At 37.8% G+C, this 27597-nt stretch overlaps 1 protein-coding gene across 6 annotated transcripts in view; it reads right to left on the reverse strand.

Moving 5' to 3' along the window:
- Window positions 1-22515, reverse strand: part of MARCHF7 (membrane associated ring-CH-type finger 7) — a 48173-nt gene extending 25658 nt beyond the window's left edge. For all 6 annotated transcript variants that reach the window (XM_045559239.1, XM_045559237.1, XM_045559236.1 and 3 more), the window contains exons 1-2: window positions 22351-22515; window positions 3739-3903 (exon numbers count right to left, since the gene is read on the reverse strand). In XM_045559239.1, coding sequence (XP_045415195.1) covers window positions 3739-3891 — 153 coding nt within the window. In that variant the 5' untranslated portion in view covers window positions 3892-3903; window positions 22351-22515. The remainder of the gene's footprint in view (window positions 1-3738; window positions 3904-22350) is intronic.
- Window positions 22516-27597: the final 5082 nt, after the last annotated feature.

A 27597-nucleotide genomic window follows, 5' to 3' on the forward strand; every position in this document is an offset into this window, starting at 1 on the left:
TAAATAACTTTAAAAAGCACCTACAACCTCATAAAATGCCTTTTTTATTATTTCATATTAAAATGAAAAGTAACCAAACTTCTACAAAGCAAAACAGAAAAGTGCAGTTGGATTAGTGGCTGCTTAAATAAGTTACCAAAATACAAAAGTGACCCAAAAAAATCACATTTGCAATACACCAAGTTTTTACTTTTAACACAATAAACTACAGCATTACATTTTCTTTTCCAATTATATAAATTCTGCTTACTGTTACCAAAGAGATAAGATGATCACAGTTTTCAACCATTCAAACTGTAATAAAAACTTAAAGATGGAGTAACAGAAACACCAGCACAATTAATATCAGGTGAAGCCAAGCTTACAAATGCCCAAGAACCACAAGATATTTAGGAAATCAATTGTTCGGAACTCAGAACCTACATTTTCCCAAAGAAACAATGCTATCCAGAAGTCTTGGATTCTTTTTTTGTTTGTTTGTTTTTTTCTTTTTTTTTTTTTTCAGAGCAAGAACACTGGAGGATTCTTTTTTTTTTTTTTTTTTTGAGACAGAGTCTCACTCTGTTGCCTGGGCTCGAGTGCCATGGCGTCAGCCTAGCTCACAGCAACCTCAAACTCCTGGGCTTAAGCAATCCTACTGCCTCAGCCTCCCAAGTAGCTGGGACGACAGGCCTGCGCCACCATGCCCGGCTAATTTTTTCTATATATATTTTTAGTTGGCCAGATAATTTTTTCTATTTTTAGTAGAGACAGGGTCTCGCTCTTGCTCAGGAGCTGGTCTCGAACTCCTGACCTTGAGCGATCCTCCCACCTCGGGCTCCCAGAATGCTAGGATTATAGTCATGAGCCACCACGCTGGGCCAGTCTTGGATTCTTAAAGCTCAAGTACATACATTACATCCTAATCATGTAACTTGGGGAAATCACTTATGAAAGTTTCCAGACTTCAGATCCTTATCTATGAAATGACACAAATATCTGTCTTATTTAACTAAAACTGTAAGTGAAAAATGTTCTATAAAACATCAAGTACTATATAACTGTAAAACGTTCCCATACTATTAAATCTATAACATAACTGAAATCGATCTACCATGCCTTAGCCCTGACCCTCCTTTATGAAGCTTCAGCTTCACTGGGTGCCTGAAATAAGAAGGGGAGTTCTGTTTCAGAAAGTTGTAAGAAAGCTTCAGCAATTTAAAAAAAAAGCTCTCTCTGACATTTAGAGGTCTCTTTCTTTCATTAAATACATATTTTGCTGAGCTGCTAAACAAAACTTAATATTCAACATGTAATTTTAATATTTGGATAACATTATACTATAAAGATATTATGTATTCAAATAAATGTAAAGCCAGGAAATAATAATAGTAGTATAAATAACAATCATAATTATAACTAGTAACATCTGAACCCCTACTATGCTCTAGGCACTATTCCAAGTGCTCTACATGTATTATTTCTTTCCATTAATCTTAACTGTATGAAGAAGACACTGTTACTATCACCATTTTAGAGAAGAGAAAACAAATAGAAGTAAAATACTTTGATTCAGGAACATAGGAGTTTCAACTTCTAGATCAAAATTTAAAAAGCAAAGCAGGATAAGAATCACTGATTTATGATCTGAACTATTCCCATAATCCATTAAAAAACAGATTATAAGCAATTTAAACAACTGAAAAGCATTAAAGAAATCCCCCAAATACATAAAATCAGTCAATCTTATTAAGAATCAATAAAAGATTTTAAAAATCCTATTTGGTTTGATTTTTGGATGTTTGCAAGTAATTCTTCAATTTTACTTTATTTAAATACACTAAAAATTTGGAATGGAATTCAACACTAATGTGTTACTGCTACCACTATCTAGGTGAGGTCATTTCAAAGTCATCAAAATGTCATTTAAATGGTTTTTAAAATACTTCTATTTGTTTAATGAAAAAATTGGACATTCTGAATAATCTACAATATTAAGAAAAAACTGTAAGGAACAGTTTGAAAAGAGTTAATGTCAGTAAGTTTTCTAAATATATTCAAGACATTAGGACCTAAAATATAATTACTTTAACAATTATGATAAAAACAAATGCTGAAGTAACTAACATTTATATAGTGTTTATCATGTGCCACATACCACTATCATTCAATATACAGTATTAATTCCTTTAACAATTGGATCAGGTAGGTGATATGGAAGCTAAGACACAAAGATGTTAATAGCTAGTAAGTAGTGCAACAGGACTCCAATCCAAGCAGTATAGTGTGGTTTCAAGGTTTGTGTTCCTCACTAATAAGCTATATATTACAAATAATTAGATAAGATCAGTAGACAAAATTTTATAAAGAAAATATAGAGAAAAGAAACAATTCTGTTCCCTTTATATGTCACCACATTGCTACAGAATGCAACATGTATGATTCATACCTCTAGCAGCAAGTGTACATGTGTCTAGCCAAAGAATAAAAAAGTATAATATCAACATTTAAAATGAGACCAAGTAAACAGTTCATATACAGTCAGTTAGGAAGTATGTAGTAGATATGAACATTTAGATAAACTATTTTTTTACTTTAGTCTTTCTCTGAATGTTTTATAAAATGCTTATTACTGTGTAGAAATATTTTTAAATGAAACTTTGTCATATATTGTATCACATGATATATAAATATATAAACACTTAACACTTATAAAGAAATTTTCACTAAAGGACTCTTTTAGATTCAGTTACCTCAAAATCAGACCTTTGCAAATCACATTATTTAATTAGCTGTTCAGCCAAAAATGTAATGAACTTAAGTTTGAAAGATAAGATAAACTGCATTAAACTTACACAGATCATGCCTTCTGAGACTCATACTGTCTTATACTGCAACTATTGTGTTACAACACTGATAAGCCATTTCAAAAACCAAAGCGCTATTGATCCTAAAGAAGACTTGCTACCATAGAGGAGACAGATAAATCACTGCAGTCTCATTACTAACCATAACAATAAAATCCAAAAATTCACATAAAAGATTGTTGGTATCTTCATAAAAGGACAGCTTGTTAATTTAATAATCACCCAACTTAAAAGCAAAATATTTACCAGCCTGAGCAAGAGCGAGACCCCGTCTCTACTAAAAGTAGAAAGAAATTATATGGACAGCTAAAAATATATGTATAAAAATTAGCCGGGCACGGTGGCACATGCCTGTAGTCCCAGCTACTCAGGAGGCTAAGGCAGGAGGATTGCTTGAGCCCAGGAGTTTGAGGTTGCTGTGAGCTAGGCTGACGCCACGGCACTCTAGCCCGGGCAACAGAGTGAGACTCTGTCTCAAAAAAAAAAAAAAAAAAAAAAAAGCCGCAAAATATTTAGAAGTCATAGTCTCAAAACAAAACAAAAAAAACCCCAAAACACTTAACAGCCATTATACCACCACTGCTTTGTGTACATTCAGAGAAAGTCAGATGAATGATTGTGTAGTTAGAGGATGCAGTCTTTGTTCCTTTGACAAAGCCATCCACATTGACCAGTTTAGTTAAACCTATACTTATTCTGACACTTCCCATAATTCTGAAGTCCAAAAAGTTTGAAAAACATTAGTCATTCATTTTGCTACAGATATATTAATGGTTTGATTATAGGATGCCTCAGATCCAGCTACTACACCTTTTTAAAATAAAAAAAAATGTGGCCCCAAGGACTTTGAAAAAGACTATGTACATATATATATTCCAAATTAATGTGTTACCTGATATTCAGAATCCAGTCTAAAGGAAGAGTCTCTTGCGTGATAGGTATCATTTAAACTACTTCCTCTGCTTCCAGACATCATTCTAGCACTTAAAGAGCTGGAGGGTTGAACAGAAATTCTTCTTGGAATCCTTGAAGGTTTAGACTCCATTCTTAAGGTTTTCTGTGAAATGCAAATTTTCATTAATTGCCTTTGGGAAAACATGTAGGCCTTTACTGCTTAATCCTCATTAATCATCAGGTCAAATCAAGAATTAGCCATGCAAATTAACCACATCCCACAATGTAAATTGTGAGACTATCACCACTACCTCTCTTCTACAAGGCAGAGAGATCTGAGGGCAACCTATGGTTTCCTAACTATCCATCAAATGGAGCAAACACACACAGTAAAAGCAGGATGAGGAGCCTTGAGGTCTGCTGTTTTACAAATCTGGGTCCTTCTTACTCAGTTTTGCCTGTATATAAAATACTACATGAATTTACTCTTGATTTTCTTGGCATTTTTCTCTATTATTAGCATTTTCAATGCTTACACCTATTGTGCTATTTGCATACCCCTTAACACAATATGCTCTCACAAGCCTTTATATGTGTCTGGAAAGTCTATACACTTCCCATCCAATTCCTGGTCATTGGTTTAAACACAAACACCTTTCTTTGTGTGCTTCCATTTTGTACATATTTTTATTAACACATCATATTACCCTCCACCATAACTTGTTTACCTTTCAATTTCTCCTTCTCAACAGAGAATTTCTAATTTCTAGGCCAAGATCATTTAAAGTATTTTATAACTGTTCCTGGAATACAACAGGTACAATAAACACAAATTAAAATGTTAAGAAATGAAGTTTATTTGCCTTTATTTACTACTCTTAATTATAACAAAAATAATAGCAATAACTGATATTTATTATTATATGCCAGGCCTCGGGATAAGGACCTTCTGATTATTAGTTCACTTAATCTCCAAACCAACCCTATGAAGTAGGCACTACATTATCCCCACTTTATAGATAAGAAAACTGGCACTGAAAGAGTAATTTGCACATGATCACACAGCTATACAGTGTTTCCCAGAATGTTTTCAAAGAATGCTTACTATACGATTGGTCAGTCACATATTTTAAGTAAAAAGGTCAACCCATAAAACTACACATAAAGTATGGTTCCAATTATGTCAAAAAAACAGAAAGGAAGAAATTTCTAAGGAAATAAACCAAAATGTTAAATTTGGTTTATATAAAAAGTGGAATTGAATGCCTTCCACTTTATAGATTAATAATTTCTAAATTTTCTTCACTAAACACTCCTCAATCTATGTCACAAGGAACAATTAGCTATGCCTAATTTTTAAATATTTGCCCAACATATTTGTGAGATTCATCCATAGTGCTGCAAGCAGTTGTTAAGTGCACTCTAATTTGTTTATGTAGCATTCCATTGTATGAATGCACACAATTTATTTTCCCATTCTACTGTGACTGTACAGTGGATTGTTTCCAGTTTGGGGCTATTACAAATAGTGCTGCCAAGGACATTACTTTAATAAATTAAAAAGACTTTTAAATTTTTTCTGGGGCAAGGATTTAGAAGCAGGCCTCTGACCATATCTCTCACACTTAAGTGGAATCACACAGTATTTGTCATTTTGTGATTGGCCTTTTTTTGCTTAGCCTAATGTTCTCTAGTTTCATCTATATTTATTGTAGCATATGTCAGAATCTCCTTCCTTTTTAAGGTTCAATAATACTGCATTGTATGCACAATCATTTCTCTCTTAAGGATAGGGATACATTCTGAGATATGCGTCATCAGGCTGATTTCATCACTGTGCAAACATCATAGAGTGTACTTACACAAACCTAAATAGTATAGCCTACCACACACCTAGCCTATTGCTCCTAGGCTACAAACCTGTAGGGCATGTTACTGTACTGAATACTGGAGGCAACTGTAACACAGTGGAAAATATTTGTATGTCTGAATATATCTACACATAAAAAAGATACAGTAAAAATACAATATTATAATGCTATGGGACCACCATTGTATATGTGATCCATCATTGACTGGAAACATTGTTATGTGGTGTGCCTGACTATACCTAAGAGTAGTCAAAATCACAGAGACAGAAAGTAGAGTGGTAGTCGCCAGAGGCAGGAGTAGAGGTGGAGAGTTATTATTTAATGAGTATACAGTTTCAGTTTTAGAAGATGATATGAGTTATGCAAATGGATGGTGGTAATGGCTGAACATTATAAATATATTTAATAGCACTGAATCATACACTTAAACATGGTTAAGATGATAAATTTTGGCCGGGCGTGGTGGCTCACGCCTGTAATCTTAAGCACTCTGGGAGGCTGAGGCGGGAGGATCGCTTAAGCTCAGGAGTTCGAGACCAGCCTGAGCAAGAGCTGAGACCCCGTCTCTACTAAAAATAGAAAGAAATTATCTGGACAGCTAAAAATATATATAGAAAAAAATTAGCCAGGCATGGTGGCATATGCCTGTAGTTCCAGCTACTTGGGAGGCTGAGGCAGAAGGATTGCTTAAGCCCAGGAGTTTGAGGTTGCTGTGAGTTAGGCTGACGCCACAGCACTCTAGTCCAGGCAACAGAGGAAGACTCTGTCCAGGGAAAAAAACAAAAAAAAGATGGTAAATTTTGTTATGTATATTTTACTACAATAAAAAAAAAATCAGAGTGGGGAGAAAAGGATGACGCATGGGGTTGAAAAATGAGTTGAATTAAAATCTGTATTTTGAGCAGTAGAACCCCAGATTCCTCCCCAGCTCCATTCCCCCAAAGATAGTATATTTATTCTCTGGAGAATAAAGATCTTATAGGTAATTCTCCACACAGTGCCCCCCATCCCATGTACTATCAATCTCTGCAGGGATTCAGGCAGAGGTCAGTATAGGAATAAAAGAAAGTCTCATATACTCAATATTGAGACCAAAGACTCTTTTCTTGGTCCTGTCCCTACAATACTTTCAGGAGACTAAGGTATTCTACCATTGGATCACCAGACAGTATCAGAAGTGAAATCTCCAGATAATTCCATTTGGAATGCTCCCACTTAAAAAGCTAGGTTGCAACCTGACCATTTTACTCCACAGCAAAGTCCACTAGTAGTCACCAAGAGTTCATCAGGTTTTTTAGTGCTTTCCTCTAATAGACAAACATCAAGGGTCACTAGGTATCCAAGGAAGGCCACCAATATGAAAAGAAAACCAAGCTACACAAACAAAAAAAGGAACTTAAAGATGATGCAGGGAGAAGAAAATTTGAGGAAGAGGGGCTAATTTTTATCTTCAAAGGGATGAAATAACATTCATTCATTAATGAGCTCATGAAAATTCAAAATGTGACACTTTTTAAAATGACATACATTGAAATAAATTCAACATAAGGACTGGGATTAAGCTAAGGAAACCTCCCAGAAAGTAGAATAAAAAGGAGAAAATATAACATGAAAATAAAAGAATTGTCCACAGGGTTATCATTTGACAGGGTTATAAGCAAAGGAAAATGAAAATAGAAAATTACTCAAAGAAATAAAGAAAGCTTTTGAGAAGTGAAGGACATACATATCCACATTCAAAGAATGCAAGAGTACTCAGCAGGACCATGAAAAAAGACCAACCTTAAGCACAACATATCATCTTGAAATTTCAGAAAACCAGAAATAAAGGGAAGATCTTGTTACATTTCCAGAGTTGAAAAATGGGTCACATACAAATTTAAAGTAATTAGAATGGGTTCTTAACACCAACATTAAACTCTTAGGACAATAGAACTGTCTGTGTAAGGCTGAGAATAGGACACATTTTCACACATTCAAGGTCTAAAACAACCAATCAAAAAAACATAACACGGCCGGGCGCGGTGGCTCACGCCTGTAATCCTAGCACTCTGGGAGGCCAAGGCGGGTGGATCGCTCAAGGTCAGGAGTTCGAGACCAGCCTAGCCTGAGCAAGCGCGAGACCCCATCTCTACTAAAAACATAGAAATTATCTGGCCAACTAAAACATATATAGAAAAAATTAGCCTGGCCATGGTGGCACATGCCTGTAGTCCCAGCTACCCGGGAGGCTGAGGCAGTAGGATCACTGAAGCCCAGGAGTTAGAGGTTGCTGTGAGCTAGGCTGACGCCACGGCACTCACTCTAGCCCGGGCAACAAAGCGAGACTCTGCCTCAAAAAACAAAAAACAAAAAAAAACACATAACACAATCACAGTAAGCTCAATGAAGAGCATGTCCTAGGAAAATAGAAGCATAAAGCATGAAACAACCATACATGGAACTGAAGAAGCAGTGACAAAGGGAAAGTTGAGGATGGCATATAGAAAGCATAGGGAGCAATCAGACTACAACAGGACCTCGGGTAGCAAAAGTTCTAAGAAAAAAAAAGTACTACATGGAAACTACATTTCATAGGCATGTGGCAGAGATGGCGGTACAACTGGAAAAAACATGCTGAGTATGTAGAAGGGCAATTTAAAAAATTAATTTTTTAACTTGGGAAAATAGAGCCATTGTTCAAAGAAAGGAGGTATGGTTGCACTCAGGTGTACTCTTTAATATTTTCATAGTCCTAATAATGTAAACCTAGACTATAGAATCACTTTTGCCACAAACACATTACCAGATGGAGGCAGGTGGGGTAAGTAAGAATGGTGAATAACAAAAAATATATAGTAGTGAAAAAATCATGAAATAACAGTATAAGCATATCATTTAGAAAATGAAAGTAAATAAATCCTAGAAGAAACAGTTAAACGGTTGAGGGTCACTGCCAGTGGAAAGTGCGACTAGGGCTTGGGTAAAGAGTGGGGAAAAAGGTTTGCCAACAAGAGCCCCAGTTTATACCCCAGAAATCCTAATTTATGCTCATTCCCTCAGAATAATTATTAACAGTGCCTAACGTTGTCTTTTAAAAGTGGTCTGGTTTGGATGATAAAGGACATGGTCACCTAACTTTTCTACCATCAGCTTTTTATAAACTATGTACATATTCGATAAATCCATACAAAATTTATCATTAAAAAGAGGTGAATTTTGAATTGGAAATTTTAAAAAGGCATTCATTAGGAGAAACAATATTAATGATCAAACACCGATGTGTAAAAGTCCATAAATGATTAAACAATTAAAGACGTTATTTTATTAAGTAGGCTATGAAAACACTAAACAAGAAACTGTGTTTGTGATCTGAGGATTTTAAACAGAGAGACAAAATGCTTTTGGAAAGATGTATGTCAACAGCTGGTTCTATAGCAACAATAACGCTTCTTAATTGTATCTCTTGTAGTTTGACTATATTTATACTCAATTCTTACTTGTAGAATAAAACTAACCTAGTAGGGTATCTGCTCAAAAAAAACCTCTTGGGAGAAGACAAAGAGGCAGAGTCCTCTGAGAGATATAATTTGACACTGTATGAAACTATTTTTGGCAACTCCTCTACATAAACTGATTGAATTTTGACAATGTAGGTGTTACACGAAAACTTATGTAATTTGGTTGCGTAAGTTGTAGGTCAAAAGCAAAAAATATAGTGAAAAGTAAAATGAGCAGTCCTTGAAAAACTTCTACCATACACCTTGCAAGGTTCCATGAGGCATCTTTTCAAGCTCATTCATTCAACAAAGTTTTTTGGATACTTACGTGCTAAGTACATTAATTAATACTAAATAAGGGGAGGAGGTGGGAAGATACCCCTGAACATACTGAGATGGTGCCTACAAACAAACTGTAGTCTAGAGGGGAACAAATCACACAAATAACCACATAATTTAAATAGTTATAAATGCTATAAAGGAAAAGGTATAAGCAAGAAAAATAGACTAGCAGAAAAAGGGTACTTGAAGCTTAATGCTATTAACCAAAACTTAAAAGTATACAGCACAAAATAAGTTCATATGTGCAATCTTTCCTCAATGGTCAATGTAATAGTAGTCTCTTAGTTTCCTTCTGTCACTATATAGTGCTGCTTAAATTCAGATTTGATTCCAGAGTTGGACTGCCAAGTTCTCTTCCTATTTGGTGATAAGATAAAAACTTATCACCATGGCTAGCTTCACCCATGTGGATCCTATGCTTGATTAAAAGCTCTGCTGTTGATATCCTGAAATTCTTCATGATTTTATCTTTGAGCTTGTGTTTTATAAGTGAAGTCAGGAGAGTGGAACGTGCACTTGAGCAGAACAGAGATGGGCCTGTCTGCCATGTCTTGCCACTCAATTTGCATACAGCACTCATGATTGTTATGCAGCTTCCATAACACACTTAATTTGTACTTGCTTTGAGCCTCACTGAAGTCCTAGGCATGACAGGACTACTGGAATTCTGTGCTCTTGTTCGTCATCAACACATCTATTATGACTCAGTAAGGGCAGGCACTGACCTGTGGCAGGCAAGAGGCCACATTTTCCATTCTCCAGAACTGGTTTTAAATGCATAACAAAGATAATGTGCCACAAAAATTTTTACAATCAATATTTGAGATTTTTCCTTTATTGAACTTTTCAACTTCTGAGATGAAGTCTCTGGGTAAAGATTCTTCGGAACTGATATAACTGCTAGTTTACCTAGTTTAGCCATTCTTTTAATGTGCTCTCACCTTAAGGCATTTTAATAGTGGTTGACATGAGCAACAAGAATGGAAAACAGGTTTTCACACCAATTTCACAGTTTATGTAGTCTGTCCATTTCACAAACCTGTAGCTTCCTTAAGCTACTAGAGAAGTAACTACTTTTTTAACAGGTGATTTCATTCTGCGGGGCTTCCTAGAAAATTCTGAAGAGCAAATTTATGTTTTTGGTGGCCTGTTGAACACCACAAAGAATCTTTAGACCAAAAACAACAAAAGCTTTTCCTACCCATAAACAGCATTAAATCTATTCAAATCCATTCTGTGGAAATATCTTGCCTTAAACTTCCTCCTAGTCCAGGCAAAAAGCCAAAAGGAATTGTGTCATTATCTGACATACAAAACTCTGAAATTAATTCTGTGCCCGATGTTATCTGCAAGTTACCAAGACCTCACAGTCACATGCTAAATGAAACTGAAAAAAAAATCTCACAACTTTTACTAAGTAATGGCACCATTTCCCAATCAAATTTATGGTTGATTTCCATCACCCTAAAAAGGTAATCCAAATTCTTTGGCCTAGCATCCAGAACTCTAACTTACCTTTTCCATTTAATTTCCTTAAATGAAAATATAATTTCCTTTAAAAATTCTAGCTCCAGTTTATATTTACTTTTGAATTTCTGAGACAGGGTCTGGCTCTGTTGACCAGGCTAGAGTACAGTGGTGTCATTATAGCACACTGCAACTTCAAACTCCTGGGTTCAACTCATCTTCCTGCCTCAGCCTTCCAAGCAGCTGGGTCAACAGGCACACACCACCACACCAGGCTAATTTTTCTATTTTTTGTAAAGATGGGGTGTCTCGCTCTTCCTCAGGCTGGCCTCAAGGGACTGTCTCCCAACGTGGGGGGATTACAGATGTGAACCACCACACCTGGCCTCCAGTTCAGTTTTTAAAAGTTACTAGGTACCGAACAATACTCAGTTTAGTAGGTGCTAAATTCTAGGAAATACTTAAAGGACTTATCTCCTGAAATTGTACTTTAGGCATGGGGGGGAGTGAATAGAATAAATAATATATCATGAGATACTATATAGGTGTAATAGAAGAGATATTCAAAATGCTACAGAGAGAATCTTCAGTTCTTCACAATGGCAGATTATTCAAACCAATCCTTCCCCTAAAACAATGAAAAATGCTTGATAAAATATAAAAAAACTTCTTCTAAAAAGTCTCGAAGAACTGACAAGAGTTACTAGGTCAATAATGAAGGGAAAATGGAAACCCAGAGACAAGAAAGAACAAAAGGCAATTTTTCCCTGAAGGCATTTGTAGATTCCAGCAAATTTAAACTTTCATTTTGCCAGTTCATAGGACACCAAACCTAGTGATCTACTAAGAACTTGGTAGAAGCCAACACAAATCTTGTTGGAGAAATATGCTAAGCTTTAAACCATTTCTACAAATAATTTTTCAAGTATAATGAGCAGGGAATAACTAAGTATACACTGAAATAAATAAAGCACCACAAACAAGGTCCTTGAGACACAAGATGAGAGAAAATAAGAGTAGCAAAAACTGTCAAGTATTTTAAAAAGATTATAAAACTATGTTCACAATGTTTGCATAAAGAAAAGCTTAAAAGATATGTGCAAGGAACAGAAAACACAAAAAGGAGGACTTTTGAAAAAATGACTGAACAGAACTTTCAGAACTGAAATATACAATAGCCATAATTAAATATGAACACCACAAGGATGAGAAATCCAAAACTGAAAACATTCTGTAAGATAACTGGCCTAGACACTTCAAAAAGTCAATGTCACAAAGAAAAAACATGGAAGTACTATTTTAGTTTGAGACTAAAGAGACAAAACCAAATGCAATGCATGAAACTTGATTGGATTCTAATTCAAAAAGACAACAACAGTTTGCATATGGACTGAATTTTACTGATGTCACAATGTCTGCAACTTACTTTTAAATGATTCTGAAATATCGATACGTATTTCAGAAAGTAAATGTATAAGCCAGGTGCAGTGGCTCATGTCTGTAATCCCAGCACTTTGGGAGGTTGAGGCAGGAGGATTGCTTGAGGCCAGGAGTTCAAGACTAGCCTGAGCAACACAGCAAGACCCTATCTCTATAAAAAAATTTTTTTAAATTAGCTGGGCATGGTGACATACGCCTGTGGTCCTAGCTACTGGGGAAGTTGAGGCAGGAGGATCTCTTGAGCCCAGGAGTTGGAGACTGCCGTGACCTACGATGGCACCACTGCACTCCAAGCCTGGGTGACAGTGCGAGGCCCTGTCTCAGGAAGAAAAGGAAAAAAAAAAAAGCAAATATGGCAAACTATTAACTATTGAACGTATGCAAATTTACATAGGTGTTAATACAAATATTCTCCCTTCTTTCTATTTTCATAACAAAACTAGGGAAAGTGTTTCATCTCTGCACAATACAAAGTCACAAGAGAACATCCCTCCCATCCTAACATAACAAAAATAAGCTGGATAATCTATAATCTGGTGGACTTTCTTGAGTTCACCAGAAAGCTCAGGTTTCAAGGCAACAAGATGAAATGAACTGCAAAGGATGACAAGCCTCTCTGCTGGAAGAGAAGGAATAAAGGTGGCCACCCTAAAAGCTGAGGAAAAACGATCAAAATTTAACTAATTCTTAAGTTCCTAAAGGCCAAATATTTGCTAGGGTGACAGTAAAGAAACTCTGCGAGGAAACACAAGGGGAGTCTTTTCCATAGACCTCTACTGAGTGTTCACAAGAAAGCATCAGGGTAGGCAGAAGACCTAAGAGTCTTTTTCTGCAGCATAATCATGCAGGGCCTATGTTTACTAGAAGAGGACAACCTAAAGAAGTCTACCCATGTTCCAGACCCTATGTGAGTACAAGGCAGTGATTAGCTGCTGCCAGGTGAGGGTTACGAAACCCAATTTCAGCAAGGACTTGCCACTGACATAGGTAGAGGACTGTAGCCACTGGGGAAGGGCCCTGAAACCCATCTGCCCCAAAACCTCCACCAATACAAGGCAAATGCAAGGCAGAGGTCAGCACACAGCAAGGAAGGGGCACACATAGAATCTGCCTGCACTCTAGACTCTAGAATAAACAGAGGCAGGAAAAAACGCAAAAATGCTGGAGAATCCCTACCTCTGAGGATTAGCGCACATAAAGCCTGCCTAAGACTAGAGAAGGATCAATAGAACAAAGAACCCCCCTCTAACCATAGCTTTCTTCAAATAAGCAATACCAGTCTACTGCTGAGGGAGGTACAATAGAAGTATCTCTGTGTTGGAGGGCCTGCAGAAAAGTTGAGGGTGGTACACGAACACCGAAAGAAACCCTCAAGGGATGGGCATAGAGACTCATGACTATAATCCCAGCACTCAGGGAGGCCAAGGTGGGAGAATCGCTAGAGCTCAGCAGCTCAAGATCAGCCTGACCAAGAGTGAGAACCTGTCTCTACCAAAAATAGAAAAAATTAGCCAGGTGTGGTGGCACTCACAGGTTCTGCACGCCCATCCCTGGAGGGTTTCTTTCAATGGTCTCGAAGCTTGCCTTTCCTTGCTGTCATGACATAAAGGCAAACCATGTCTACTCCATGTTGTCACATGTGATGAAAAATGGATTCCTTTTGACAATCGCAAGCACTTGGTACAATGGTTGGATAAAGATGAAGTGCTAAGACACAGTCGAAAACCGAATAAAAAAGCTAACAATGTTTTTTTTTTTTTGAAACAGAGTCTCACTCTGTTGCCAGGGCTAGAGTGCCATGGCGTCAGCCTAGCATACAGCAACCTCAAACTCTCGGGCTCAAGTGATCCTCCTGCCTCAGCCTCCCAGGTAGCTGGGACTAAAGGCACACACCACTGTGCCCGGCTACTTTTTTCTATTTTTAGTTGTTTGGCTAATTTCTTTCTATTTTTTTTTTTAGTAGAGACGGGGTCTCGCTCTTGCTCAGGCTGGTCTTGAACTCCTGAGCTCAAGCGATCCTCCCGCCTCGGCCTGCCAAAGTGCTACGATTACAGGCATGAGCCACCACGCCCGGCCAACAATGTTTGTTTGATGGTCCAGTGCTGGTATTACAGCTTCATGAAACCTGGTCAATCCATTACAGCAGATGTCTACTGCAACCAACTGGATGAAATGATGATGCTTGCAATTAAGCAGCCAACATTGTTCAATAGAGACAAGCCAATCCTCTTGCAAGACAACATCCGACCACAAATAACACTACTCAAACTACAGAGGCTGGACATGGAAACTCTGTCATCGACCGTTTTCAGCAGACCTTGCACCAACTGACTACCACTTCTTCCAGGCTTTGGACCCTTATTGCAAGGAAAAATATCTAATTGTGAATAAGCTGTGGAAAATGCCTTTTGAGATTTCATTGCCACTTACTCTCCAGGCTTCTTTGCTGCTGGCTTACACAAGTTACCGTTAAGATGGCAAAACTGCGATGACAGTTTAGGCACATACTTTGATTAACTGTACTGCTTCTTGCCAGAGATGTAATAAGCCACACTTGATTCGAAATCGGACATTTCATATTTTATTCAATGACCTAATACTTAAAAAAAAAATCATCAGTATGCTATGGGAGCAATAAATGGGGAACCAAAAGTTCCAACAAGATGAGAAAGACTTCAGAGGAGGTAACATTTGAGTTGACCTTTGAAGAAAAACTAGAAAAAAAGGAAGAAGGTATAAAGATGCTAAAGCACATTTAAGAAGAACTGGAAAATTGAAAATTAATGTATGAGGCATCTGATTCGAGGCATGTGATTCAGGTATGGAAGGTGAGAGAGGAACAGAAAGAACTCCAAAGGTAATAAATCTAGAAAGTAGATTATGAAGGCATTTGTGTCCTCTGCTCAGGAGTATGTACTTTTTTTTTTTTTTTGAGATAGAGTCTCACTTTGTTGCCGGGGCTAGAGTGAGTGCCGTGGCGTCAGCCTAGCTCACAGCAACCTCAAACTCCTGGCCTTAAGCGATCCTACTGCCTCAGCCTTCCCGAGTAGCTGGGACTACAGGCATGTGCCACCATGCCCAGCTAATTTTTTCTATATATATTTTTAGTTGGCCAGATAATTTCTTTCTATTTTTAGTAGAGACAGGGTCTCGCTCAGGCTGGTCTCGAACTCCTGACCTCGAGCGATCCACCTGCCTCGGCCTCCCAGAGTGCTAGGATTACAGGCGTGAGCCACCGCGCCCGGCCAGGAGTATGTACTTTAAAGCAACAACTTTGAAGCTCTCTACCACCAGTGGTTTGTACATTATTTTCTTCTCTAAGGACCTCACGAATGATGTTTCTGAAAATTAGAGTTTTCAAAGATGAAACAATTAGTACTCCAACAAAACTTTATCTAGTTTTGTCTAGCCTTAATAACAGATTCATATATAACTTGCTGCATTTTTGCAATATTGAAAGTAACTTAATATTTAATTTTTACTGCCTTTGTGTAACCATGGGAAACAAACCACTGCTATAGGCTACAAGCTTAGAAGCTACTAAAGATTTTGAAACAGGGTCAGCCAAAAACAAAAAGTCCCCCATAACTAAATCAGTAGAGGTCAAGTTACAGGAAAAGACATGTTGGCACCAAGATAAATTAGTGAGGGTCCAAAGTAGTGGTAATGGATAGAAGGCAGATTTAAAACATACCTCTCAAATCAGAGAGAATTTACCTAGTAACGGGGAGGGAGTAGGAGAGGATTATTTAGAATATTGATGAAGAATGAATGTTTTTACTGTTTTTTTCTTTTTCTTGCAGGGGATTGGGAGTGGAGGACAAGGCAGCAAACCAAGATAAGTTGGTTTTAAAGAATGAGCAGTCTGAAATACCCAGAAGGTCCAGAAAGATGCTAGAAATAAAGTTTTGAAAACGCAGGAGAACAGTGTGGGCTGACAAAAGATTTTTAATCACTTACACTGATCTATTTACTTTTTCCCAGACACATATCCTATCTCCTTGCCTTCTGCTTGTACTGTACTTCCTATCTGAGCAGGCTTAGTTAGCACTCCCTTTCCTCGCCGCTGACAACTTAGTGTCTCTAATTAGTAGAATTTGGGATATTATGAAAAAGTATTAATAAACCAAAAAACTTCAGACAATATAAAAATAACACTCAGAGTAAAGGAATTCTACCAATAACCCTAATTAAGAGTAAAACTTACTCTGACCACTACTGTAGCCCACTATGTAGGGCTTGGATTTTTTTTAGTTTACCAAATTTGGAAAGCTGTGAATTCCTAAAAGCAGAGAAATAGCAGCGTTAATGTCCAAAAGTTTTTGATTCTGCTTATGAAGGCTTTTCTTAATATGTATTTTCTTCCATTACTCTACAGATCACTATGTCCCATTACTACACTAACAGTCTTATTCAGATCATCTGTCAAGTAAACCCAGTAACCAGCCTAATAAAAGGGCCATGGCCCTATCCATATTATCACATGCTACTTCCCACACCTAATAGTCTTCCTCTGCATTTTAATGTATTCATTAACAAAAATGTATTTAATGTATTCATTAATAAAATTAATTTCCTATTTTTTCCAAAACAGGAAACTGAATCTAGGCAGGAAATAAATTAAGCATTGCCTAATTTTCTGCGTATCAGCCAATTTCTGACTATTTGAAGAAATACGATAGTTATGAGTTCAAGTTTTGAAGGCTGCCTCTTACTTGGTGTGACTCTAAGGCTTAATCTTTCCAATGCTTAATTTCCTCACCTACAAAATGGTGATAATAGTAGTACCAATTTCACAGGTATATTGTGAGCTTTACTGGCACACAATATTAGCTATTATTAAGCAATACCATCAGTGTTAAGATTTTCATAAAACAGCTTAGTAGAGATTCTACAGGCTTTTTCATTATTTGAAATTTATCTCTAAGATATATTATAAAAAGACTTTTAAAGTCATTCAGATTTATGTACAGGCTATTCACTGCAGGGTAAAGAAACGTATACAAGTTTATTTATATAAGCATATGCATTAAAAAACTGGAAAGAAATAGCCTTTCTTAACATTTTACTGTTCTATGGGTCATAGCATTATTAGTGTGTTTTGTTTTTCTTCTTTATATTTAGTTTTCCAAAAGTTCTTTAATGTACTTGGTCTTACTTTGCTAATTAAGGGCAAAAATTATTTATAAAAGAAAAAGACACTTTTTTGTAACTTGTATCACAATAAAATCTGTAAAGAAGTCTTAAGAATAATTCCCTTTGTAAATTGCTGATTTAGTCTTAGCAGCTACACATGACAAAGAAAGTAGTAAATAAAAAAGTACTGTTCCAGTAAAAGCTAAATCAAAGACAAAGTTAAAATCACTTCACAAAATGGACTTTAGATTACCTGAGTATGACTTAAATTCTTTTTTTACTATGAAAATTTTCAAGCCTACACAAAAGTAGAGATCAAATGAACTTTCATATATCAATTAACAGTCTTCAATAACATTTGACCAACGTTGTCTATTTTACCACCACCTGTATTATTTTAAAGCAATCCCAATCATGACATTTTTAAGGATACCTATTCTTATAATTCTATACAACCTGTGGTAAATTATAAAATATGGCTACAAATCTCTGCCATCCTACTACGCAACGCCCTCTGCAATGCAATGTTCCTGGTCTGCCCAGGACAAGGTAGTCTTCTTTCCCCACCCCGCGAATGCAGGTTAGCCTTGTGAGCCTTAATTTGACTAAAAGGCATTCTAAGTGACATTATATGATTTGCAAGGTTGCAAGAGATCTTATGGGCGTCCGTTTTCACTTTCTTGGAATGCTGTCCTCAGACCTCCATGTCATAAATGATCATATGGAGCAAGGCCTAGATGTCAACCAGCACTTCTCTGACACCACCCTGGAACTTCCAGCCTAGGAAATCCACCAGCTAAATGCTAATACAGTGAACCCAAGAATAAACAAACAAGTAGGACTGCTCAAAAAGCACACAGAACTGTAAAACACAGTAAAAAGTTGTTTTAATCCTCTAGGTTTTGAGGTGGTTTTAACAGCTTCCTAACTTATCCTTTTACTTTCCTGCTGTTACTATTATCTTATGCCCCAGTCTCTATGAAAATGTAATTCTAACTGGATCTAACTTGCAATCTGTCTTAAATACTAACAGGGGACTGCAGTTACTGAATTGTCAAAAACATATTAACATATGGCATAAAGGATGGAGTAATCACACAAAATACCAATGTAGCTTTTCAATAGCCAAAAATTTTCCAGAAATACATAGTTATAATTCCATTATTTACCTGTACTTTGTATACCCTTTTATTTAAAATAACTGCTTCTGGGGAAAAATTTTTTTTTTCTTAATGGGAAATCCTAGTGTTTTCTTGATCCTAGTGAACATGGAGACACAGAAGCTAAGGGTGGTCAAATGAAGAAAGCACTTTGAAGCAGAGCACTTTTGGGGCCTTTAAAAAAAAATCTCTTGATTTTTAGCTGACAAATAGTTAAAACATAAAGATATATTCAAGTCTTGAAAAACAAAAACTAGAAAAAAGTTTAACATTTCCACAAGAAAATATAACTTTGATGTTAAGTCTACAATAGAGAGCACTTTAAAGGATAAGCTGTTCTTCTTCAATGACTCTTTGTCTTTAATCTGTAAGTATCAAGTTTTCGATCTTCTTTCAGTAAGGAGAAACCATTTTAGAGTTCTTTCTGGAAAGTGAGAAACACATTACAGTAAAGTGAAATGATCATGATGGGAAGATGATAACTAGCTTTTAAGGTTCAAAACTTGCCCTCTTTAAATCTGTCGACAAAAATGGGTGTAGAGCAGTAGGTGATTTTAAAAACCAGATGTTCAGCTTAGCTCGCCTAACTGGTAGAGTCACAGAAATATATTTGAGAGCAGGTTATGCCAGCTTTGACCATGTAAGTTCATGTCAGAGTAGAGAAGTCAAAAATTAAGATAAATGAAAACTAAACCCCAGACAACTCTCAGATTATAAAGTAATTTTATTCCCTCCCCAATCTCTTTTGAGTTCACCCTATGATTAGCAAATACTGCACTGCAAAGAAAAAATTTTTGTAAAATAACGATTTGTGAGATGATAACTTATTTCACTGTAATAGAATTCTGTGGTGAATCCAAGTAATCTTAGTAGGAATTCAAAATTTGATTCCTTTTACACTGTAATCAATCTAATGTGATCAGTTGCTGACTCAGTTATTTAAGAATTAAAAGGTTCATTAGTTAAGTTCAATTTGTTGGTTAAAAATGAAGTTTGATGCAAGTCTGTGCATTTCATTCGTGCAAATTCCACCGTTCTTTAGTACTGGCACTTAATTATCTATGGTAACAGAAGAGTATCAGCAAAGATAATCTAAAAATCATTTTTATTTGCCTTAGGGACATAATAGGTCTCCACTCCACAGCACAGAGCACTAATTTTCTAATGCAGTACAGAATGTCTCTCATGTCAGGCTTTAACCCCCCATTCAATTCATATTTCAGTTATGGGGAACAAACTGTCAATTCCTAAAACAAACCATGATATCACCACTTTGTAGATTCCTTATCAAAGTCCTAGTGATCATCTCAGTTTAAGCAATACTTTCTGTAATGCTCCCTCAGTACTACTATACAGTTACACTAAGATAGTAATGGTAGTTGTTTATACATCAGTCTGATGACTAAATTGTGAGTTGTAGAGGGCAGACGCCACGTCAAGCTCATTCTTGTAATGTGAAGCCCTAATCTAGCACTACAACAAATTAAAAATTACTGGTCCTGGCATTATCTCACACCTATAATCCCAGCACTTTGGGAGGCCGAGGCAGGAGGACTGCTTGAGGCCAAGAGTTCAAGACCAGCCTGAGCAACACAGCCAGCCCTCATCTCTCAAAAAAAAAAAAATGTTTTTTAAATTAGCCAGGCATGGTGGCATGTAGTCCCAGCTACTCAGGAGGCTGAGGTGGGGGATCACTTGAGCCCAGGAGTCCGAGGCTGCAGTGAGCTATGATCTATCCTGCCACTGCACTTCAGCCTGGGTGACAGAGCAAGACTATCTCAAAAAAACAAACCAACAAACAAAAACAAAAAAATATCTTACGTTGATAGCTTTTACACTATAAAATTTTCCTAACATAAAATATTAAAATATAGGCAATTCATGAACATATATACTAGCAAAAAGGGTTGTGTGAGGTGGACATGGAGCTGATTAAAAATTAGCCACATGAGAGTCATGGATGATTTTTATGTCCAAGTCAATTATTTGACATTTTTATGCCTGTATGTAGAATATATCGGAGGACTTTTGTGCTTTACGTGGGAAAATAAGCCCTCCTACCAGTGTGGCCGAAAAAAGAAATCCTTTGTACATAAATAACTAGAAATTCTTATTCAGTACACCTGACCCAGCAGGCAACTGGAAAAAAAAACACCCCAAGACTATGCAAACTGACTATGCTTACTTTATGATGTAACTTGGAGCAAAAGAAGAGCTGTAAAAAGCTTTTATCTATACATAATATAGAACTTACATAAATACATACCATTGTGTGTGTGTGAAGCAGTCAGGATTCTGTGGAGGACATATTATCGGCAAAGTAAATTCTTAAGGTTTTTCTGATCAGAATGCCTGGATATAAACAATTGGACTTCAGCTATCAACTTCAATTGTTTATATTCACTAAAAATGTACAATGCAAGTATTATTTTGAACAAGAGTTTGGGAAAAAAAAGTATCATGTTTCCCAGTGTGATGATTGCTTCACACAGTACCTCATCTAACTTAATCCTCACTTCAACTCTAGGAATTAACTGCTATGTTCCTGAGGAAAGCTGAAGAGGTAAAATAATTATGGCAAAAATCAAGACTCAAACCCAGATCTGCTTCTGGCACTACCGCCTCATGCACCACTGCTGTTTCATCAAATGCTGTAGAGCTATTATGTGAAATACCGACTGCATTTCTGAAAATTTTTTTACCTCAAGGAGAAATCTAGGTACACTATGTCTCGCCTTCCTAACAGTATGCTGTTTTGATTTTTAAGTCAAAAATTCATCTTCAACCCTACCTCTTAGCTTCGGACAGAAAAGGGGAAGTAGGAGGAAGCAACGGAAGATTTATAATAATGAATAAGAAAAATGCCTTAAAAAGCCTACAAAATCGGAAAAAATCTTACTAAATTCAATTTTACTTGGCACATTTACTCTTAATAGGACCAAGCAACATCAGTGGTGACGAATTTATTACCCAGAGATTTTTCCCGTATATATTTACTTTTGTAAACAGGAAAAAGTATTAACTGTAGTATTTTTTGGTGTGTGTACACATTCATCTTCACTACGCAGCTTCATCAAAATGAGGGCGTATTCTACTACTGGCGCCTTCCATCTTTTCAGTTCTTAAGCCAACAGGTCCTTTTTTATATACATATAATCACCTATTTCAACTTAAAAAACACAACATTTACCAAAACACAATAAGAATCCCCAAAGTGTCACGACATTCAAGAACTGGAGCTATCAATGAGCAAGGGGCTAAATCCAAAGGGCTGCCAAAGTCACTTCCATTCGAGGCCGGGGCGGCCCAGCCCTAACCTGCCCGCCTTCGCCGCCGCGATCACCAAATACCTCACTCGCGACACCCCCGGCCCACGGGGCTCCAGAAGATCCTCCAGAACCCAGTCCAAGGGGAGGCCGCGCCAGGCCAAAGCAGGGCTCAAGCCCCTCGCCCACCGCACGGCCATAAAACGCACAATCTGACCCCTCCCCCGTCACAAACTCTACCACTGGGCGAAAGGCCACCCACAGAGGAGGCCTGTGCGCAGTCCCCGCGCCGTGCCGGCGGCCCCGGACCAAGCTCCCCTGCCCCAATCCGGCGAGGAAGCGGCTTCGCGCCCCCAGGCCTACACTCCGTTTCTTCCCCTCCCCCACCCGCGGCCTTGTCTCGAACCAGCTCCCCGGGAGGTAGAAGCCCAGGCCCCGCGGTTTATTACCCCTGCTCCCGAGCTGGCACTGAACTGGGCGCGTCCCGCTCGCAGCAACCACACCACTGCCTTCCTCCTCGGAGTTCTAGGCCTGCGACTGAAGAAAAGAAGTCCGCAGCTAAGCACAATGGCGCCCGCCCCTCTCCCGGATCCGGCGCAGAACCAGCCGCCACCGTTAAGCGCCCCTCCCTTCTCCTCCTCCCCCACTTCGCGGACTTCCCGGCATCTCGCGAGAGTGGCGGCGCTGCGGGAATCCGAGAGCTGCGGGCGGGCTCGACGTACCCCACCGCGGGGTGGTGCTCTGACTGCGGCAACCGTTGAAGAGCTGCCCCCGGGGAGTCAGCGAGGCGCCACTGGTAAGCGGCGGCGGCAGATCGGCCCGAGTGCTGGCGGCTGGGCTGGCGAGTGTGCGGGCGCTGGGAGCCGGGCGCTCGAGGCCCGGCCCTGGTTGGCCGTCCTCGCTCCACTGGCGAGGGTCTCTGAGCCAGCCCCTTCGCTCCCTGGTGCCCGGGTCCCCGCCCACAGGTTCTTGCCCCCTTGGGCAAAGCTGCAGGGCCCGCTGCTAGAAATACCGCCCAGCTCGGTTTTTGTTTTGTTTTGGTTTGGTTTTTGTTTTGGTTTGGTTTTTTGGCGCTTGGTAAGTGGCGCAGTGAATGTTCATAGAATTGAATCAAGCACTGCCTTTCCCGACCTCCCCTCCTCCCCGCTTGTCCCCTTGCCCGCCCTATTAAGCCCTTCCCCTTAAGGATTGGAGTGGATTTTCCAACCTTGTGGTTATTTCCTATAGTAATTAAGTCTTGGTGGTGGGTTACTTTTACGATCGTGTCTTCCAAAATCGTGACGTTACCCCTTGATAACGTAGCTATAGATTTTGCAGTAAAAAATTCACCTATTTAGAAAGCGAGGAAAATTGTGAGGTAAATGGTCTGATGATATTAGACAAAACTTTCAAAGAACTGTAAATGTGGTAAACTAAGATGTAAATGAGTACTAATAAATAAAAGTGAGTACGTTAGAGAAAAACGCCACAATTTACCCAGATTTAGATGATAAGTGGATTTTGAATAATGTATCAAACAAAAGTTCTTTAACGGTAAAGATCAGTTATTGAAACTTGGAAGTACGCTGAAGGCACTTGATTTTTTTAAATGACCTATTTTGTTGTTACTAAAAACAATCCATTGGAGCCAAATGATTCTGATAAATGAAATATGGTGTTTACATGTAATTGTCATTTCATCTGAAGGGAATGGAGTATCAATCACTATCATCTTTATTTTATAGTGTCTTGGAGACTAACAGACTGTCCATAATTCCGTATGATAAATTGTAAAATGCTGTAAATTTTAAAGATTTAGAGTTTGATTATTATTTAAAGTTAGCACATAAATACCAATCTAACTTTTAGGATATTCATTGAAGATTAAACGTCTGATATGGGATAAAGTGAGCAGGGATTACTTTTGAGGAAATTAATTTGCCCTTTAAAGAAAAATAATTTTTTCCAGCCTGTTTTAATGCTATGTAGCATTGTGATTATATACATATGCACCCTGAAGAACCGGACTGTATTTGTATGGGTTCAAATCCCAGCCCTGCCTCTTACTACCTTTGTTATCTTGAGCAATTCCTTAACCTTGTTAAGCCTAGGTTTCCTGTAAAATGGGGCTAATAACAATACCTGTACCCCATAAGGTTATTGGAAGGATTAAAGGAGATAATGCATCAATTCCTAGAACATAGTAAGCATTCCATAATTGTTAGGTATTACATTCCATGTCTGAACACCACTAATATTCTTTCTTTCTGGGGCTTAATATTACATAGGTCCCTTAAACATCTTCTCAAGTTTATTCTACGTTAAGAGGAATGACTGCACCATTTTCCTGAGCTATGGCAGTCAGACCTGGTAGTGGTAACTTCTCTACAGAACCCCCAAATCTGGCAAGGATGGTACAGATTTTGGCAGATTATGGCTTCATCCCCCCCCAGCACTGATGGTATTATCAGAGGTGAGTATGGCACCAATTTCCTATGCTAAGCAGAGCTTGCAGATTCTAGTTTTTTATTGATGCTAGTAAATAGGTAAAGACCACTGATAAATGTTTTTATTTTTAAGATTGGCTGGTTGTGTTTTTATTTAATGTAGTCTCTCTGATTTCAGTCGCCAGGTAATTATCATTATCAAAAAAATTAATGAAATTTTGCTGTTAAAGACATTTTGCTAGGAATTTGCTAGGATACAAATAGGTACAATATTTTCTGAACTAAAAATCAGGACAAAATGATTTGACAGACAAATATTTGAAATCAGAATTGTTCCAAGCAATCTAAATTTCATGGTTGCCTTTTATCCACAGAATGTCCCCATTTGACCTTCCTTTGCTAAACTTTATATTCTCTATGACTGACTCTGACACACCTTTCAGTATCTCAGTATGTTCACCACTTGCCCACCCCACTCACCTTAATTTTCGGTTTTGAACTTGGCTTCTTCTCTAAGTTAGGGTCTTATTGACTATTATTAATTTTCCCTCTTCTACTTTATAAACTTGTCTGTCATTTAGCTATGCTCATACAGCCCTTTCTCTTATGTATTTTTTCATCCACCTGATAACTTAGAATTCTTTCATATATTGAATTTCATATATTAGAATTCTCTTTCATATATTGAATTTCAAAGCTCCTATTTTCTATTCTTTTTGTCATTCTCAACCTAACCTTCTAAGCAGCCTATGGCAAGGCAATCGTACAGATAGTCTTTATTTTGCATAAATGGTGTGGCATTGAAAAGATATGGTAATATTTAATATTTGCTTTTTGCAAATCATGTAATTTTCTTATTGATACATAATATTTGTACATATTGATGGGGTATATGTGATATTTTGTTGCATCCATAGAATATAATGATCAAGTCAGAGTATTTAAAATATTTCTCATCCAGAGACTTTATAATTTTTATGTTTGTGGACATTATAAGTCCTGTTTTCTAGCTATTTTGAAATATACAATACATTGTTATATCTATTATCAAACATTAGAACTTACTCCTTCTATCTAACTGTATATTTATACCCATTAACCAACCTCTCTTCATTCCCCCCTACCCGTTTCCCAGCCTCTGTTAACTATCATTTTACTCTTTACCTCCATGAGATCAACATTTTAGTTCCCATATATGAGTAAGAACATGCGCCATTTTGTCTTTCTATGTCTGGCTTATTTCACTTAATGTATTCCGGTTCTATCCATGTTGCTGCAAATGACAGAATTTCATTCTTTTTTATGCTGAATAATATTTCATTGTGTATATACAGCACATTTCCTCATCCATTCATCCACTGATGGACACCTAAGTTGATCCCATATCTTTGCTGTTGTGCACAGTGCTCTGATAAACCCGAGGGTGCAGATATCCCTTTAATATACTGACTTCCTTTCCTTTGGATAAATATCCACTAGGGGGATTGCTGGATCGGTTCTATTTTTAGTTTTTTAAGAAACCTCCGTAATGTTTTCCATAATGGCTATAATTAATTCACATTCCTACCAACAGTGTATAAGAGTTCTTTTACTCTGCATCCTCACTAGCATCTGTTATTTTTTTTTCTTTTTGATAATAGCTGTTCTAACTGGGGTAAGATGATATCTCATTGTGGTTTTGATTTGCATTTCCCTGATGATTAGTGATGTTGAGCATTTTTTCATATATCTTTTAGCCATTTGTATATTTATATGTCTTCTTTTGAGAAATGTCTATTCAAGTCCTTTGCCTTTGTCCACTTTTTTTTTTTTTAAATAGAGTCTTAGACCAGGCGCGGTGGCTCACACCTGTAATCCTAGCACTCTGGGAGGCCGAGGCTGGCAGATCATTTGAGCTCAGGAGTTCGAAACCAGCCTGAGCAAGAGCGAGACCCCGTCTCTACTAAAAAATAAAAAAAATTAAAAAAAAGAGATTAGCTGGACAACTAAAAATATATAGAAAAAGTTAGCTGGGCATGGTGGCGCATGCCTGTAGTCCCAGCTACTCGGGAGGCTGAGGCAGAAGGATTGCTTGAGCCTATGAGTTTGAGGTTGTTGTGAGCTAGGCTGACACCATGGCACTCTAGCCGGGGTGACAGAGTGGGACTCTCCCAGGCTAGAGTGCAGTGGCATCATCTTAACACACTGCATCCTCAGACTCCTGGGCTCCAGCAACCCTCCCGTCTCAGCCTTCCAAGTAGCTGGGACTACAGGCACATACCACGACACCCAACTAATTTTTCTATTTTTTGTAGAGACAGGGTCTTGCTCTTGCCCAGGCTGGTCTCAAACTTCTGGCCTCAAGTGATCCTCCCATCTTGGCCTCCCAAAGTGTTAGGGTTACAGGCATGAGCCACCCTGCCTGGCCTCTACTTTTTTCTTTTTTTTCCTGAAGAGATAGAGTCTTGCTCTGTCACCTAGGCTGGAGTACAGAGGCACAATCATAGCTCACTGCAGCCTCGAACTCCTGGGCTCAAGCAATCCTTCTGCTTCAGTGTCCTGAGTAGCTGGGACTATAGTCACGGGCCACCATGCCTGACTTCCTTTGCCCATTTTTTAATGGGATTATTTGTTTTTTGTTTTTTTGCTGTTGAGATGTTTGAATTCCTTGTATATTCTGGATATTAGTCTCTTGTCAGATGAATAATTAGCAAGTATTTTCTCCCATTCAACAGGTTGAATCTTCACTCTCTTTTTTCCTTTGCCATGAAGAAGCCTTTTAATTTAATACAGTCCCATTTGTGTATTTTTGTTTTTGTTGCCTGTGCTTTTATAAAATTTTTGCCTACCAGGGGTAGGAAACCCCATCCCTAAACCAATGTCCTGGTATATTTCCCCTATGTTTTCTACTAGTAGTTTTATAGTTTCAGGTCTTTAACCCATTCTGAGTGGATTTTTGTATATAGTGAGAGATAGGGGTCTAGTTTCATTCTTCTACGTATAGATATCCAGTTTTCCCAGCACCATTTATTGGAGAGGTATCCTTTCCCCAATGTACATATAATTTTTAATTGTAGATTATTTTTTAACTTTTGAAAAATGGGGTAATACCTGGGATGAGACAGGAGTGCTCATAGTGACGTCCCTGAATTGAAAGCTAGGGATGCCAATTTCTTCTCAAATTAGAATCTTATTAATTCCTAGAGAAGGGAACCTGGTGTCATCAACGAACTTGACAGTTTACTATTTAAAGTTACAGGTAGCTCAGTCACAGATTGAGAATCCCTACTT

Source organism: Lemur catta, chromosome 8 (genome assembly GCF_020740605.2).
Source record: "Lemur catta isolate mLemCat1 chromosome 8, mLemCat1.pri, whole genome shotgun sequence".
Classification (NCBI taxonomy): Eukaryota; Metazoa; Chordata; class Mammalia; order Primates; family Lemuridae; genus Lemur; species Lemur catta.